Source organism: Squalius cephalus (genome assembly GCF_949319135.1).
Source record: "Squalius cephalus genome assembly, chromosome: 23".
Lineage (NCBI taxonomy): Eukaryota > Metazoa > Chordata > Actinopteri > Cypriniformes > Leuciscidae > Squalius > Squalius cephalus.
The window spans coordinates 20,534,406-20,552,438 of NC_137144.1; the positions used below are offsets into that span (position 1 = coordinate 20,534,406).

The window sequence follows — 18,033 nt, forward strand, 5'->3', positions numbered from 1 at the left end:
TTATATGGCATGCATGTATATACAGTATAATAATAATAGTAACAAGAACAATAATTAATTAATAATAATCATTATAAATATTACATTATTCTAAATAATATATGGTAAATGATAAACAATTGTAATTACTACTACTCCTGTAATAGTGAATATAAATAATAAAATTATTATTAATAATAATACATTTCATTATTAAATAAGCATATGATTATTATTATCATCATTATAAATATTATTATAAATATTCTAAATCATAAATGTTAAACAATTGCAATTACTACTACTACTACTAATAATAATAATAATAGTAATTGTAATAGTAATAATAATATTACAGTTATTTTACCATTTATAACCATGTATTAAGAATAATATTTATATAAACTAATAATAATGGTATCACAAATAAAACATAATAATAATTATTATTATTTGTATTGTTATATTGTATTTTAATATTATTCTTAATAAATGGTTATAACACAACTGAAATTAACAACAGTAATAATAATAATACATATTATTATTATTATTATTGTTTCATTTTATTATTCGTAGCAGTAGTATTGATTACAGTTGCTTATCAATTACCATATAACAATTTATTTTAAATTCTAATAAAATAATAATAAAAATAATATGATTTTATTTAATAATGAAATGCACTATTGTTATTACTAGGCTATTATGATTAGAAATTCATTTTATAAAAAAAAAAAAAACCTGACGTAAATATCCAAAAGTGTTCCAGACAGCAAAACGGATAACATCAAGGCCCGCCGAGAGAAAGACAGGAAAGAGAAGTACATGTGAAGGTAGAGTGGTTTGTTTGTGTGTTTGATGTCTCCTCAACGCCTCGCTCTGTCATAGTGCTGACATCACTCACCGCCACACTCGCATGTAAACCAATTACACGAGGAGAGAGGAGAGAGGAGGGCCGCCACAAAGGTCATGTCAATCTCAATACCCTGATGGCTTTGAAATGAAAAACCTTGACCCGTCTGAACAGTTTAGTGTCGGCTTTTGATTCTTCTGTCTGGCCATCATGGCATACCTCAGATTGCTTTATGAGTGCTCGGAAACACACTTTATTAATAATCTGTAGATATGTTACATATTCTTGGAGCATTTCAATGCTTCTGTCAGTTATGTTCCTTAATTTAACTGCTTAGAATAGGTTTAGAAGCAACTTTAGGAGCAACATCTCAGACACCAAAATAAAGCGGATATCTGTGCTTTCCCACTTTTGAAAAGCACCAGCTCGTCTACACACACAAATAAGCGCTAACACCTTATGAAGGTTGAATTTTGTTTCCTTTTTACTGCTGACAAGAGGAAGGACATGTTATCACAGCTTTTCTTGGGATTAGCAGGCTTTATCTAACGATGCATAATGAATCACATTTATCTGTCCCTGTTGCTTTAATCGACACTCAAAGCATTGTGGGAAGAAAAAGCAATCCGAAGGGAACAGGTTCATGGTGCCACCTTATCTTGAAATTGGCTAGTTTTTGTGGCTCATTGTGCAAGCAGGCTATGAATTAACTTTGCAGACGTTGACCGCATATTGGCTATGAACAATTTCATTGTGTTTAGTCAATGCTCATCTATTTAGGATTGTAATCATTGAGATGTATACTATAGCCTTGGATAAAGAAGAATACATTCTTAGAGTGCAACACACTAAATATATCACTTTTTATGATTTAATAACATATATATTAAATATTTAATATTATCATTGTTATTATATTGTGACTTTAATAATATATTATATAGTGTGAACTAAATTGACTATAATATTATTATTATTATTATTATGTTTGTAATTTGTGATTTCTTGTGATTATGTTTTTGTGTTTTATTACTGATAATATATATAGTTTTTAAATGTAATAATAGTAATAACATTATTATTATATTGTGAATTATTTTCTACAGTAGAACAATTTTTTTATTATTTAATAATAATAATTATATATTGTGAATTCTTTCTACAGAAGAAAATTTTTTTTCTTACATATATATTATTTATTATCCTTATTTTTATTTATTATTAATATTTTTCAAATAATATGTATTATTATTATCATTATTATTATTATTATTATATTGTGAATTATTTTCTACAAAACATAACATTTAATTTCTTCATTTTTATTTATTAATTGTTTATTTATTTATTTATTTATTTATAATTATATTCAATAATAATAATAATTTTTATTATTATTATAATATTATAATAATAACAATTATTTTCAATAATAATAATAAAAAACATATTTTCTACAGTAGAACATTTATATATATTTTTATTGATAATATTTTAAAATAACATTTATTATTATTATTATTATTATTATTATTATTGCTACTACTACTTTAGGTCAATGACGGACTCATGGCTGATCATATTAATTGTGAGACTAAATTGAATATTTGATCAAATTAAATTGTCACACTAAATAAATTAAAATATTAAAATGCTGACAAGCTACAGCATAAATTATACATTTTGCCTTTATTTTATTTATTTATTTGCCGAGAAAAGGTAATGTCCATATTATTTGCCTCAGACTAAAGAGTCTGACGGGACAGTCTGTACTCTGAAAACTGCTGATTTCTTTAATTATCTGAATTACATTGGTGTGATCAGCAATATACACAAACAAACAAACATTCAACTATTTTAAGTGTAAAGTCCTAAAATATCTCTTATGACTCTCCTGGCTGCTGAAAAACATTCATATTTTTTGTTTAAACCACAATAAGCTGGTGTATAAAATCCTTTAGGTGATAAAACAACAATTGGCGGGGGAATAATGAAGGCAGACTTTCTGCCCTTTGGGGCGGAGTTTAGCCCAGCAGTGAAATTAAAAGTATAAGTCAAAGGTTCCATAATAATATCAGCAGCAATTTTCACTAGACTTGTTTTTGTTTAGTTTGTCAGGGAACTTTGTTAAGGCCTTTCAGATAAGCATTTTCACAGCTGAAGAACATTCTAGTATCAGTGTTTCCGAGCAAAAAGACATTGCACATTCTCTTATCGCTAGACACAGTCACATTCAGCATTATTCCCAAGAGACACAATTGAGAATCTAGTTCTGTGCAGATCCATGAACCAGCTAGAACGGAGCGACACGACACTCATATTTATCATGGGTCACCTCCTGTTGAATATGCCTGGCTTTTCTCTGCCTTGTTTTCTCCGTCTTCCTGGTTGATGGGGGAGATGCACATGTTTCACATGAAGCTTATGGCTGAGGATGGAGCTGATAGAGGGCAAGAAAAGGTGTGTTTAAGTGTGTTCACACTGCCTGTGAGCCGTCTGATTAGGCGCCGTCATGCTGAGACATCCACAGAATCTGTATTCATTTGGTCATGCACCTGCCATCTAAAGCAAAGGGAGAGGAGCTTTTGAAAAGAAATGACACTGGAGAAATGGGCATGATAGGGAGTGAGTGAGGGAGGACGGCAGGGAGTCTTACAGACAGGTGAGATGTTCCTTTTTCTTGGTTCAAAATAGCTGACTACCACAATACTCTTTTTATTCTTCTGTATAGAACATGTCCACTGTGTATATTATGCACGCATGCATATTCTGAATACCTGAATGACCTAGTTAGTACATCTTGCAAAATTGCAGTGAACAACAGAATATATTGAGGTACTGTATATCCCATAATGCAACATGCTTGACTCAACCTTCCATTTCCAGTGAGAGTAATGAACTAAAAGTAATACCAATCAGGATTTTTCTTATTATTGACTTATTATAGGATCAGATGTTGTTGTTTTTTTAAGTTGAATTAAAAATGTAAAATTGTTAAATAAAGTTATCCAAGATTCTACTCATTTTTTAAAGTCAGTTTAATGTAAGTTAAGTTGAAATGGCTTAAGTCAAGTCAAGTCAAGTTTATTTATATAGCGCTTTTCACAATACAGATTGTATCAAAGCTGCTTCACAGTGTTAAATTAAAATAATACATCAATGTTTGTTTCTAGTGGAAAACGTCCACGTTTGGTAATGCTGATCAATAGTATTGTTGATTGATTGATTAATTAACTTAAATATCCCCACATACAAGTTGTATGTGGGGATAAACATACAAGTTGACATACAAGTTGACTGTACTTAAAAATTGAATGCAGCAACTTGTTTTTTTTAATGTTTTTATTTTTTATATAATTAGTGGACCATTTTTTGCTTTCATAATTAATCACCTTTTCCCACTAAATTTCCATCGCTGTAATTCATGCAGACATTCTATTCTCAATCATGGTTTGCATAACCAAGTCATTTTAATGAAAGTTAAGTTTTAACTGTGGTTTATGCATATATTATGATTATTTGTTATATATATATATATGTGTCAATATATACAGTGTGGAGTAAGCAGTCCGTTCCGAACAGTAGGAGAGAGAGAATACAGGGACATGTGACGGGGTGGGCGGCACCAAAACAGGAAGTGGATTGCACGACTCATAGTCAGAACAGGATGATAGGTTAAGGTCATTGTCTCCCATCCCCTCTACATGGGCAGTAGAGATCTATCAGGAAGACATTGTTCAATAAAAGCACACAAGAGTATCGTCTGCCTGGGTGGCTAACAAATGAGGGTTCTGGCCCCGTGTGGTCCCTCCTGGCTCTCAGCTCTCCTCTTTCTGATAGTTTATCTTCCTTCTGTCCATCTCTCTGTCCCCTCAACTCCCCCGTGGCCTCTCTTCCTGTTTGCCTATCTCTACACCCGTCTCAGCTTCTCTCTCACTAAAATATAATAGGCAGTTTACCTGCAGGATTCCATTTTGACAACGCACCCCATATAGAGACACCTTCCCACCAGAGTTTTAACTGTACAAAAGGCAGGCAGACCGGAGAAATTAGCTCTGCTTCGGCCCTTAAAACCCGCTGGTCTCAAACTGAGAATGGCTAATTGTTAATGCTAACTATTTCGAAATATAGTGTGATTGCTATGAATCATGTAACTCTAAAGACACTTGTGATATCAAATTTTGTGATTTTAGTCTGAATAAAATAGGTTCTCTGGACAATTTCAAATGTTTTGTTCTTCTATTTTTGTTCGTTCTTCCTGACAAAAACAGGAAGCTGTTTAGCTAATGCTAATGCAGCCTAATGCAAAATGCACATATAGGAAAGGTAGTTTGGTCAAGTCTTTCATAAACCAGCTATATGAGTTATGTCTGTCAAGCTGAAACTAAATGGTACCGTAAAAATGTACAACTTGTTTACACCACAAATCTTTAATTGAAAAAAAGGAACCGGTTTCGCAGTGGTATTAACTTAAAAGTTGTGATACAACCCAGGCTGCAAAATGATATTATGTTGCTTCTTGTACATTTCGCAACGCTTTCAAAGATTGAGTAAGATTCAGGACATTTGGATTTAAAAATTACAAGATAAAAAAATAATAAAAATGAAATGTATGCATAGATGAATCATTCACAATAAGATCAATGACATGCATTTAAAAAATAGATTGGGTGAATTTCCATTTCATGCCGACTTGGTGGAGCTCATGTGCGTTCAGCTCATAAATAAGATCATTCCGACATGACCTAAACACGCCAAAAGATTGCAATGCACTTTTTGTGGGCAGGCTTCTGTAGTTACATTATTGCTCATCTCTCAAGTCAGATTTCCATTTCAACAATCTCTCTCTCTCTCTCTCTCTCTCTCTCTCTCTCTCTCTCTCTCTCTCTCTCTCTCTCTCTCTCTCTCTCTCTCTCTCTCTCTCTCTCTCTCTCTCTCTCTCTCTCTCTTCTTCTGGGAGATCAGGGTCATTAGCATTCCACAGGAATCAAACACCTGCCAGCCATGTGAAGCCTCACTGCGGTGCGCACAATCAGCCAAATGTTTTCCTTGTGCGATGAATGTGTGTGGCTGTCACCATTCCAGTTGATATGTGTTCTTTGCTCTCTTTCTCCCTCCCTTCCTCCGGTTCCTCTATTCCTCTATCTAAGATTCACCAGAGGGGGTCTCTGAGGGTAAAATACCGTATAGAGGCGTCAGGTGCACCTGAGCGATACCGCACTCTGATTTACTGTCACAGATATTGCGTCACTTTACAAAATCGCTCCAGGAGTTGTAGGAATATTGGCAGCCAAAACGTATGGCTATATTTCATTTTTCCATTTAGGACACAAGCTGGTCAGTTGCCAATTGCGATATGCTCAAGACGTCACAGGGTCACTACAAGGTTACATGCGACGAGGACCTCCAGTCCCCTAGGGGTGCCATTACACACTGCCAGTTGACATAATGAACGAGAATGAAACCGTGATACCCGTGGGCAGAATTTTAAAGCAATGCTGTGACTCATATGATGGAGAGATGTGCGCTCATGCTAGCAGCTAGTCACTTGGGACAGCAATTGTTTTCTCTTTCTTTTTGTCTGTGGTTGGATTTTCATTAGCACAATTTTATTAATTTAAAATATTTACTTCAAATTAATAATACATGACAAAATATTGACTGCTTTGATTTGATTGTCTAATTGATTACGTTCAGAGATAATTACGTCCGAGAAAGTCATAAGCTATGAGGATCTTTTGAGTCTCAAACAGAGTGTTGCAGTTTGCAGTACTGTGTGTCCTAACCAGGGGAATTTGCTGAGCGTGAAACATTTCAGCAGTGCTGTATGTAAGCCTTTGCACGTTGTTGTGATTCGCACATTCGAAATATTGCATGGTTTGTAGTGAATGTACATGTGAGCATTACACATAAATGTGCCACCGGTGTGTTAACATGGACCGGTCTCTGGAAGTGGGTTTTTGAGTCCATGTCGTCTTCTGTCTGATCTATCTATCTATCTATCTATCTATCTATCTATCTATCTATCTATCTATCTATCTATCTATCTATCTATCTATCTATCTATCTATCTATCTATCTATCGTTCTATCTATCGTTCTATCTATCGTTCTATCTATCGTTCTATCTATCGTTCTATCTATCTATCGTTCTATCTATCTATCGTTCTATCTATCGTTCTATCTATCGATCGTTCTATCTATCTATCGTTCTATCTATCGATCGTTCTATCTATCTATCGTTCTATCTATCTATCGTTCTATCTATCTAGCATTTTATCTATCTATCTATCTATCTATCTATCTATCTATCTATCTATCTATCTATCTATCTATCGTTCTATCTATCTATCTATCGTTCTATCTTTCTATATATCATTCTATCGTTCTATCTATCGTTCTATCTGCCTGTCTGTCCTACTTCTATCTATTAATCCATCCGTCCATAAATAATAATAATATTAGTCTATGAATTTAAATATAGAACTTTATTTTAAATTGCATCTATTTTTCATCATCCCTGGCTTTAAATATATGACTTTATATTTATTTTTATTTACAATTTATTTGTATATTAAAATACATGTAGAATCTATTGATTGTGCACGTCTTGTATGGGCTACAATTTTGGGTGAACTATCACTTTAAGAAAGTGTATTGAGCTTCTATTCTTCACAATCTTATTTTTGCTAAAATCAAAATAATAAATAGCGCCTGCCGCCATAGTTGCAAAGAATCGTTTTTCTCCTTTATATTAAGAACCAACCTTTAGCTGTTCAGATACAAAGAGGTTTCAGTCTTGTGCTAGTGTCCTTTATCTTGCTAATGTGTGTGTGTGTGTGTCTGACAGATTTATGTTTGCGGAGATTTGGTCACTATTTGCTTCTTCATCTGTCCCTTCAGGGCGAAGCGGCTGTCCTGTCCTTCCCCTCCAGCTCCACGGGCGTTTATACAGCTATAAACAAAATGCACATCGAATGTTGTGACTATGGCCTACTTTGTTAAGGAACATAAAGATGACTGACTGCCTTTATGTTCCAGCCGGTTTTTCATTGTTTGGCCCGACTGCAGAGGTGCTGGCAGGGGATATTAATGCTTCCTGTACCAGGACTCTGTTTTGTTGACTAGCGAAGGTGCTAACATTGTTTTATGACATAGGGAGCTAATCATGCCGTTGTTGATTTGTGCTGGAAAGAATACTGTATACTGTGACAAGCTGTGAGGGGGAAAAAAGAATTAAAATAGGTGCATAAAAGCACCAAAACTGTGGCTTAGCGGTTAGCATGTAGCATTTGAGTTTAGCTTGCAAATTCGAGTCTGGTTGGGGTAAAATTGTAAGTCTGAAAAGAAATAGCACTAGATTCCTCAACAAATGGCACAATGTGAGGTATTATTAGTATTCGTTGCACTCCCAAAAATATCTAAACCGGAGTATGAGCACTAATAAATGTAGCTAATGTTCAAGGAAAGTGTATTTGAAATGCATATTAGAAAGGGCAGCGAGTCTTTAGTACACCTGAGGCTCCAGGAGCTGCTGTACTATTAATCTGTTTCACAGAGATGAAATTGTGATAACTAGTAAGCTGCTGTTTTTAAAGTGTTTCCACATTTCCATCTCTCATACCGAGCGAATGAGCTGCTTATTACTTAAGGAGGCACTCTATGAAAAATTTCTCCTCATAATCGTTCCATTTTTCCTCTGCGCTTGTCAGTGTATAGTGGGCCGTCCTCACTGAAGAGGAAATAAGCAGCAAATGAGGTCTATTAGGCACTTTCTGTACGGTGCACTTGAGTTACATTAAAATAAAAAAAGCATAAGTCCCATGTTTTTTTTGTTTTGGTTTTTCGAGAGAGATATTAGATATGTTAGATAACCTAAGAACAACCTTGCGTGAATGGTAGGTACTTTTAAACGCATCAAATGTCTGTAAAATAGTTTTCTATACTCAACAGACCTTCTAAACTGTATCAGACAATTCATAGTCAGTTAATTGTAATTAAAAGCCTGCAATAATAATAATAATACAATTTTTATTACAATTTATGAATGTATTGCTATAAAAATAACAATAACATTAATTTAATATGTAATATTTTGCCACAGTTCATAACATAACAACCAAATTATATAATAAAATCTATCTATCTATCTATCTATCTATCTATCTATCTATCTATCTATCTATCTATCTATCTATCTATCTATCTATCTATCTATCTATCTATCTATCTATCTATCTATCTATCTATCTATCTATCTATCTATCTATCTAACCCTCATAGAAGAAAATATCTCATGCAATATTTACATTTTCTGAATGTTAAGCTTCTCCGTTAATTGGTCATTTGTTGAAAGACTTCCTTATTTGTTCCCTATTCATGTCTAATCCAATGAAAATAATTCCTACAATAAAATAAAACCCAAATTCACACCCAGTTTCTTTATGTTTGAGGGTGTTTTGTGTAAATAACTGTTGAGTCCAGACATGCTTACCGAGACGCAGTTGAAGAGTGTTTTGAAAGAGAAAAGTGGCGAGATGAAGACTGCATTGTTGTCTGCCTTGCAGGCAGTCAGAACACCGGGGAGCCGATTCACTGTGTTCATATTCTCTGTTTACCCAACAAAAGAGTTTTGTCATTGCCGCTGACACCATGGGGCACCACAGATATATCTGGGCAATTCACAGATCAGGAAAACAAGAAAAGCAACCGACTTCAGGCCATTACAGTGGTTTGCACAGGAATGAGCAAAAGGGACAGTGCAATTACGGCCATAGGAAGTGGCTTGAGTGTTTTTATATGGCTGATTTTCCAGCTCTACCACTTCCAATCAGGCTCATATGCTAAGGAAAGTATGAATCATCCCCTTTTCCCATGTCTGTACCTCTCTCTCTCTCCCTCTCGAATGAGGTGGTTTGATGTCAAGGAGACACTTCAATTCACATTGGTGAGATCAGAGGAAGTAATGTGAGTAATTTATTCGTGCTGGTCTTGCATGGTTGCTTTGCATTGCAATCAGCGCACAATTGCCATAAGAGAGAATTGGGCATGGATAGTGCCTGTTTTATCTTTTATAGCTACCTGAGATACAGTGCTTAGTGGACTTTCAACATCAAAGGAAGCCACATCAACTCCAGGCAAATGGCTTTCAGACAGCTAGGGTTCAGATACCTTTATAAACAGGATCAATCGTCCCTGTCAACTTTTGCGCAGAATCGGTCCCAGCAGGTGTGTGCGTGTTTAAAAGTGTAAGTTGGAAAAAAGAGCAGAGAGATTGAGATCAGTTTTGATTATGCCCGTCTCTAACTGCGTGCAGTGTGATTCTCAGTCATGATAAACCGTGTTTCCTTCTGGATTTGTCACGATAACCAATGTTTAGCTAACTATGCGTTTTGCATGTGTAAACACTCCAAAATAAATTGTGATCATATCAAAAACGTGAGTGAGAAGATAAACCTGATTTATATTGTTTTTGCCCTGTTCCAAAACTCAATCGCAAAATGTAATTCTGCTCAGAACCCTTTCGCTTTTTGTTCATTTTGGGTTGTTGATTGTTTTTTGTTTTTTTTAATAAATAAATTACAAATATAAAGAATGTTACACTTTGTCATAGTTCGAAAATCAAGAAATGAAGCTAGATAAATAATAATAATAATAATGTATTATATACATATATAATAGAAATGATAATGATAATAATAATTTGGAATAATATATGTTAAAGTGTATATGTATTATATAAAATAATATTACTTAATAATAATTATTATTATAAAATTACAATACATTTGTAATTTATTATTATTAATTTCTTACAATTATTAAAACTAGTATTAATATAATATTAATACAACATTTATTAAATAAAATACAAATAATTGTATACTATAATATATAATAAAATATAATATAATTAATTAAAATTGTAATTTAATTATTAATAATTTAATAATAATATTTTATTAAATTATTGTCAAATATACAATTTCAGTGCATATATTCAATTTTAATAAAAATTATAATAATAAAAATAGGACTATTGTATTATTATTAACATAATATTAGGCATATTTGTATTATTATTAACATTGCTATTAGATACATTATTATTATTATTAATATTACTATTATTACTATACTTATTTATAATTGTTGTAATATATATATATATATATATATATATAATAGTGGAGCTGTCTAACAAAAATAATGGTTCCATACGTTCCAGAAAGCGCTCAGTTTTGATGAGTCCCTCCTGCCTCATTTAGATGTGTTAGACAGCTCCACTATTATCATACTTCGGAAAAATCATTGTGATGGCAAAAAGTGAGTTCACTGTAATTCTGGGTTACAATACACACGTCCATCATGCAGTGCTGTCACTCATATGGCACAAATTGTGTGAAGTTGCTGTGATACATACAGCAAGGGGATAATTTGTGTGCGAGTTTGCATGTGTAATGCATGTCCTCATGCCGGATTACCGCAGTTATTTTCAGCACTAATTAACAACTGTGTGAAAACTTCTTGTAAGTGGAATTCTGTATGATAATCAGCCCAGAAAGGGGAAGCACATCATCTGCATTTTAAAAATAAGGGAAGCCAAGCATTTTTCATCACACGGCTGCAGATATTCACAATGATTTAAAGTGTTTTCAGCCATAAATGAAAGGTCTGTCGTTATTTTCTCATGTCTGTGAGAAAAAAAAAGATGTTTAGTGAAGCAAAAAAAGAAATGTTTCGGAGAATGTCCAGGCTGCTCTTTTCCATATAATGAATATAAATGGAAATGGGGGCTCTCTTCTGCATTTAATAGGTTTGAGGAACACACCAAAATGTAACATTATTTCTTGAATATCATCCTTACAGCCGCCGTTAACAATCTAATTTCAGGCACTTTCAGGCCCCTCCCACCCCATAGAAACTGTCTTTATGGAGGTTTTGCTGGTTCTCTTCCGCCCATCTCACAATCTTATTAAACTGACTTTGTTCTTCCGATGCATAAATAGAAGAAAAGATCAAATAATGTCTCCTTGTAGGCACTAAATAATATTGGCCTTGAGGCTTTCATTGTACGGGAAGAAGGAATAAAAACATAATTCATCACTGAAATGTGTTTTTTTTAAGTGTTTTATGTAGTGCTCAGTCCCAGCAGAGAGCTCAAAGTACACTTAAAGCAGCTTGATAATACATGCGCTTATTTCATATATGTATTTTTGTTATTTTTATGATTTCTGAAAACGTACCCTTTGGAATATAGTGATAATAATAATAAATGTTTTTGTCTTTTTGTCAGACAGAGAATGATGTCCTTTAAAATAAATGGAAACTTATGGATAAAACACAGTTGTCTAGGTCAATAGAGATGATGACAACAGGAGGAAGCTACCCATTTTCTGTTCGGCCACCTAAATTGTTTCCAGCACTTTATTGATGGAGTTTCTAACTCAAAATGCCAAAAGGCAACATCGAGTGAATGCAATCGTCAATTCACCGTGCCAGCTGTATAATAGGATTTTGAAAGTGCCATTTGATATGCTTTATGTATTTATTTTGAAGCGCATTAACAGCTGCGTTTGACCTTGCACATCTCTAAGTATAACCTAAAGATACCAAGGAGGAATTTTAAGGAGTGCTTTTAGTTTTAGGCTTAATATGTCATATTACTAATGCACGGATAAGCAAAAACTGAGCTAATGAAAAACATCTATTCATTTTGAGGATAAAATGAATGGATGACTTGAACCATTGAATAATAATGATATAAATAATAATAATAATAGTAATGACCATATGACTATTATCAGGGTGATGGTTTGAAAGAACAGGAGTCATCGTGTTTTTTCACCTTGCTAAGACTTTTGTTATTTACAATAATTATTTGAATGGTACTTTTGGGGCTTTTAGACTTTCCAATTAAAGAAAAGAAAAGTATTTTAATGACCCAATTAGCTGCAGGGGTCATTTGACATTGAACGTTGTCTCCTGTCTTAAAGGCTAAAACTAATTAAGACTTTTCCCCGAGATTTCCACTTAAATATGTCACCGCAGACCACTGTTATTGTCTCAGAATAATCTCAATTTATAGCCAGAAATGCGATTTGCGGCTGCTCATTACATTTGGATTTCTGATTGAAGTTCACAAAGAGCAGAATAAGATCAGATAAAAGTCTTTTTCATTTTGCAGTTCAACTAAATTCCAAATGAAACCTTAATGACGACTGGTATGCTTCCTAATAAAGTAGTCATTCAAATTAGTGAAGCATTTGGTAGATATTTCAAAATATTCAGCTCATTTATATATTTGTTTACTTGTTTTTCCTTTAGTATGGCTTACTTTACCGACTGTCTTCCTGTCATGATACCTTCCAAAGAAGGGGAAAATCCCTGAGGGGAAAAACAATTCCAATGAATATTCTACATGTTTTTTCATCATTTTCATCACAGTCTTTGTGTCTCTAACACTGAAGCACCTATGCTTATTTGTAACATTAAGCTTTCTTTGAGTACTATGACCTACTCAAATATCAATTAATAATAATAACTGGCTCTTTCTGTCTATATCCAGTTCACTCATTGGCCTTGTGTCAAGATGTCTGACCTTATGAACTAAATAGCCCTGTGAATCTTCAGTTCGACCCTGAAACTCTCTTAGAAAAAGCCTTGAATGACACCCTGAGTGTTTCTGTATGTTCTCACAATATAACATGTTGTCGAACATTCAAAGCATTCAAATGTTAGCTCACTTAAGCCCCTTTCACACAGTAAAATTGCTAGAGTGCCTTCTGTGTGAACGCAAACACGTCCCGGGATTGATGCCGGGATCAGTCCCGGAACGTTGCCCTGTGTTAACAAAAGCCAGGACCAATGCCGTGAGGGGTGTGTCGTAGTGATGACACGGCAAACCTAGTGGCGCTACTGGGGAGTATGGACTCGTCTTCATGTGGAAATGACGAAGAGGAGTTATCAGCAGAACTGACATCTGACATCCTGAAGTCACGTGTCTTTACGGGTTCTTTACGGGATGTGTGTGAACGCACTCACAGATTCCGGAAAATCACTGGCAGTGTGAATGAACTAAAATCAAATGATCCACATTATCCGTGTATTTTCCGGAATCTCTGTGTGAAAGGGGCGTGATATATTTTAAGAAATGATGCAAAAATTGATAACATACTGTAAATGCAGCAATGACCCTATTGGGAAAGTGCTGGTTTAGTCAGCTGACCTGAAACTCTCTCATATTGGCACCCGTCAGCCCTTCTTTATTGTCTAGGCCTGACATTTACTTATTGCCAGCTTGGAGGCCCAAAACTGAATGTGGGTGTATTTTTGTTGACGCCACTAAATGAGCCGATGATGGGACTTTGGGAAACTTGGGGAGTCAGTATTTATCGTGGCCCGGGGCCACGGCAGCTGAGGCTTCTGGGGTTGAATCGGGCCGAGGCGGTTAATGTGTGACCAAATGACAGAGAAGAGCTCAGAGGCCAGTCGCAGCTCTAAGAGATAACGTTTATTCTGACAAATGAGCCTGCTCGCTTTTCCCTCTCAGATGTATTACGCTGCATTCATTTTCCATTAAGCAACCAATGTCATTTTGTGTGATGGCTCTCTTTTTCTCTCTGCAGGACCCGTGGCTGTGATCAGCGGTGAAGAAGACTCGGCCAGCCCCCTCCACCACGTCAATCACGGCATCATAACTCCGTGTACCCTGGACGCTGGGCCAGACGCTGTGGTGATCGGTATGACCCGTATCCCAGTGATCGAGAACCCACAGTATTTCCGGCACGGGCACAACTGCAACAAGCCCACCACTTGTGAGTACCAAATAGACACCAATGTATTTTTTGTGAGTACTTGTGAGTACCAAATGGGCACCAAGATGCTTTTAACGCTAAAAATGTAAAAATGCAGTTCTGTTTCTTGAGTATGCATTCTTGCATGAAACAAAGCAATGTAGTTTGATTCCCAAACAAATGAGTCTTGTGAGGCAGTTCGGATCAAACTGAATTACTGGTTAGTGAATTATTCAGATTCACTTACTGAACCGCAAGTCATTCATTTTGTCATGTTTGACATGCATTTAAACAAGAATTGTTACTGTGTTCTGTTAAGGTCTATCATGATAACGGTGACACTTTACAGTAAGGTTCATTAGTTCATGTATTAAATAAAATTAATAAACAATGAGCAATACATTTGTTACAGTATTTATTTATCTTTGTTAATGTTAGTTAATAAAAATGCAGCTGTTCAATTGTTTGTTCATGTTAGTTCACAGTGCGTTAACTAATACAACCTTTACATTTTACATTTACATTTTATTCATTTAGCTGACGCTTTTATCCAAAGCGACTTACAATTGCTATGTCTGAGGTCACACGCCTCTGGAGCAACTAGGGGTTAAGTGTCTTGCTCAAGGACACATTGGTGTCTCACAGTGGATTCGAACCCGGGTCTCTCACACCAAAGGCATGTGTCTTATCCATTGCGCCACCACCACCCACCACCTTTGATTTTAATAACATATTTTAATAACATATTAGTTAATGCTAACTAAGGTAGTTAACTAATGAACCTTATTGTGAAGTGTTACCATGATAAAAATATTAGCGCCCACACCAACGTGCGATAGCTTTCTGTTTATCGTAAGCACACGCTGAAGTTTTGTCATCTGCTGATTTAAATTGGATTCTGATTGGTTGTCAATGTTTTTATACTTCATCAGCTGGGAAATTTTTATTTTGAAAGTGATTCCAGTGTTATATTGTGTTATTATCTTTGTTGTGGTGATGACGTTTAAAACAATATAATTATCTTTATCGTTATAGTTAATGTTCTTGGTGTGAACGGGCCTTTATGCTGAAAGAATCAGTGAATCAATTAATTGGTGAATCATGAATTGAATCATGAATCATTTCAATCATGGATCACTGTAATGTTGCCATTTCTGCTTTAAAATTTGAATACACATTTTTTCACTGCATACTCACAATTACCATTCCTGCTGCCTACCAACAGACTTTTTTTGTAATCCGACTTTGTTCCACACAGAAGGTGGCAGACATTCCCGAGCTCTTCATTGCCCCCTTGAGTATCATTCCAAACAGAACTGATTCAATTAAAGTCTGAAGACTGCTGCCATTTTTAAAGCTTATGAAAGCGTACTTATTACAGTGAGTGACACCGACATTGACTGTGATTTGTGGTGTTTCTGTCCTTGCCTAAATTTTTAGTGTGCTCAGGGAGTGTGTAAATCTTAGCAATACTCATCATATTTTGATACATCATTGTCATATATCCAGAGTAAATTGAACTCTGGTTTAAATTTAGGTTGGCTGCAAATTCCCTCATGTGCCTTACAGATTGAATTCTAGACAAAAGCATATGCTTGAGAAAGAAAATGTGAAGTATGATCCACGAGGGTGTGAAATTGAGTCGATAACTTCACATTTAAGAAGAATTTGTGTGCGCTCTCAAAGGGGTTTGAAGTGAATGTTTTGTTCAGTATTTTGAACTATGTAATGGTCATTTGAAAAATAAAGTCACTGTATCAAAATATATATATTTTTTAGATTTTCTAAATCTTATAAATGATAGTTATCTATAAGATTATACAAATTTAAAATATTTCTATTTTCATTTAATATAGCCTTTTTGCTGTGAACTTTGATGATTAGTTTCCCGAATAGATTTTAATCTGCTTTAACCAGAATGAAAAAGACTCCATATTCATATGGTAATTTTAATATTTTGCACAATTGGCAAACCTTCTGATTTCCACCTGAGAAAAGGATTCACACTAGTCCTTTTGGGGCGCTGATGGGTTTTCTCTTCCACACGGCCTTGATCCGGACTAATCTGTGAATTATCTGTCTTTAGGATTTTACATTATTCCGGAGCTGGCAGACTGTATTCCCTCAATGCATCCTTTCTCTCCTTTCTATTCTCTCTGTACTTCCTATGAGCGGTTCCATGACTTCCAAATCAATGGCGCTACCTTGTGTTTCCGGGCACTGTGTGCCTCTGATTTGCCCGTTCTGTCTCCAATGTGGAGACAATCCCGAACTAAGCAAGCTTTGTTAAATCAGCTTAATTTTGCAGGCCTCTAAAGAAGCAATTCTGATTTTACAGCCTGTTTTGAACCCCAAAAAGCAATGGAATATCATCAGTCATATTGTGCTGCTTTGTTGCCTAATAATCAAATAAATTAGATTTGTTTGTGGGCAGAGAAATGCAACTCATGCAGGATATCGCTTTTGAAGCACCTGGAGGCGACCAAGAAGATTAATTTAATTCATCTAAGCCAAAGCAATAACAACACAGCTGATTGCATAAGGTGTCAATGTTGTGTCCGAATCCTGAATCTTTCATTCTCTATCCTTTTTTTTTATCTGGGAAAACCTTATTGCGGATACTTTCCGCAATTTTATATATATGTGTGTGTATATATGTAATATGTCATTTTACTTTTCTGTATATATTGATTTTTAGTTTTTAACAATGGACAAGCGGATTGGAAAATGGATGGATTTATTTCTTTCATTTTATATATTCATTCTAATTTGAGCACTGGCAATTTGTCAAATTTGTTTATTAGTCTTTCCGGGGATCCTAATTGTACACATTTCAGTAAACTCCAATACCAAATGGAAAAAAAAAAGGGACCCAGATGAAAAACGACAAAGCCGTAGGCAAACAAAGCCAATATCCGCTGCTCCATGAAGCTGATACACAATCAAACAGTGCCTGGTGGCTATTGAGAAGCACATGGATGGGTTGTAAAGCTGCTTGATTTGTCATTTTGTACTTGGAGAGTGGAGGACGTGAAGGGAATGAGGCATGACTGGCTGTGGATGGTGACTTTGGAGCCAGTGTAGCTTAGTTGGTAGACCATGAAATGTTTAATTTAATTAGATTCATTCCCTCTTCTGAATGTTTTGTTATGGTGGCATAGTGGTTAGGAAGCTGGGTTGATAACCAAAAGATTTCAAGTTCAAACAGCTACAGGAGATCATCGAGTAGAAGAGGAAATAGATCCTTCTGCAGTCTGTACCTCGACTAGCAGATGGTTCTCAAAATAATGAGTGGCCATGTTTCTCTAAACCCCTCTTAAAAGATACTCCATTCGATGCACAGGCTAACCCAGTCAGCCAGAAAAATCATATTAAGTGTGGAAAAACATATGTATATATAAAC

The 18,033-nt window shown here is 34.9% G+C and overlaps 1 protein-coding gene across 3 annotated transcripts in view; it reads left to right on the forward strand.

Annotated features, from left to right (window-relative positions):
- ntrk3a (neurotrophic tyrosine kinase, receptor, type 3a) overlaps positions 1-18,033 on the forward strand; it is a 215,508-nt gene that overhangs the window by 158,266 nt on the left and 39,209 nt on the right. For all 3 annotated transcript variants that reach the window (XM_079859110.1, XM_079859111.1, XM_079859112.1), the window contains exon 12: positions 14,463-14,651. In XM_079859110.1, coding sequence (XP_079715236.1) covers positions 14,463-14,651 — 189 coding nt within the window. The remainder of the gene's footprint in view (positions 1-14,462; positions 14,652-18,033) is intronic.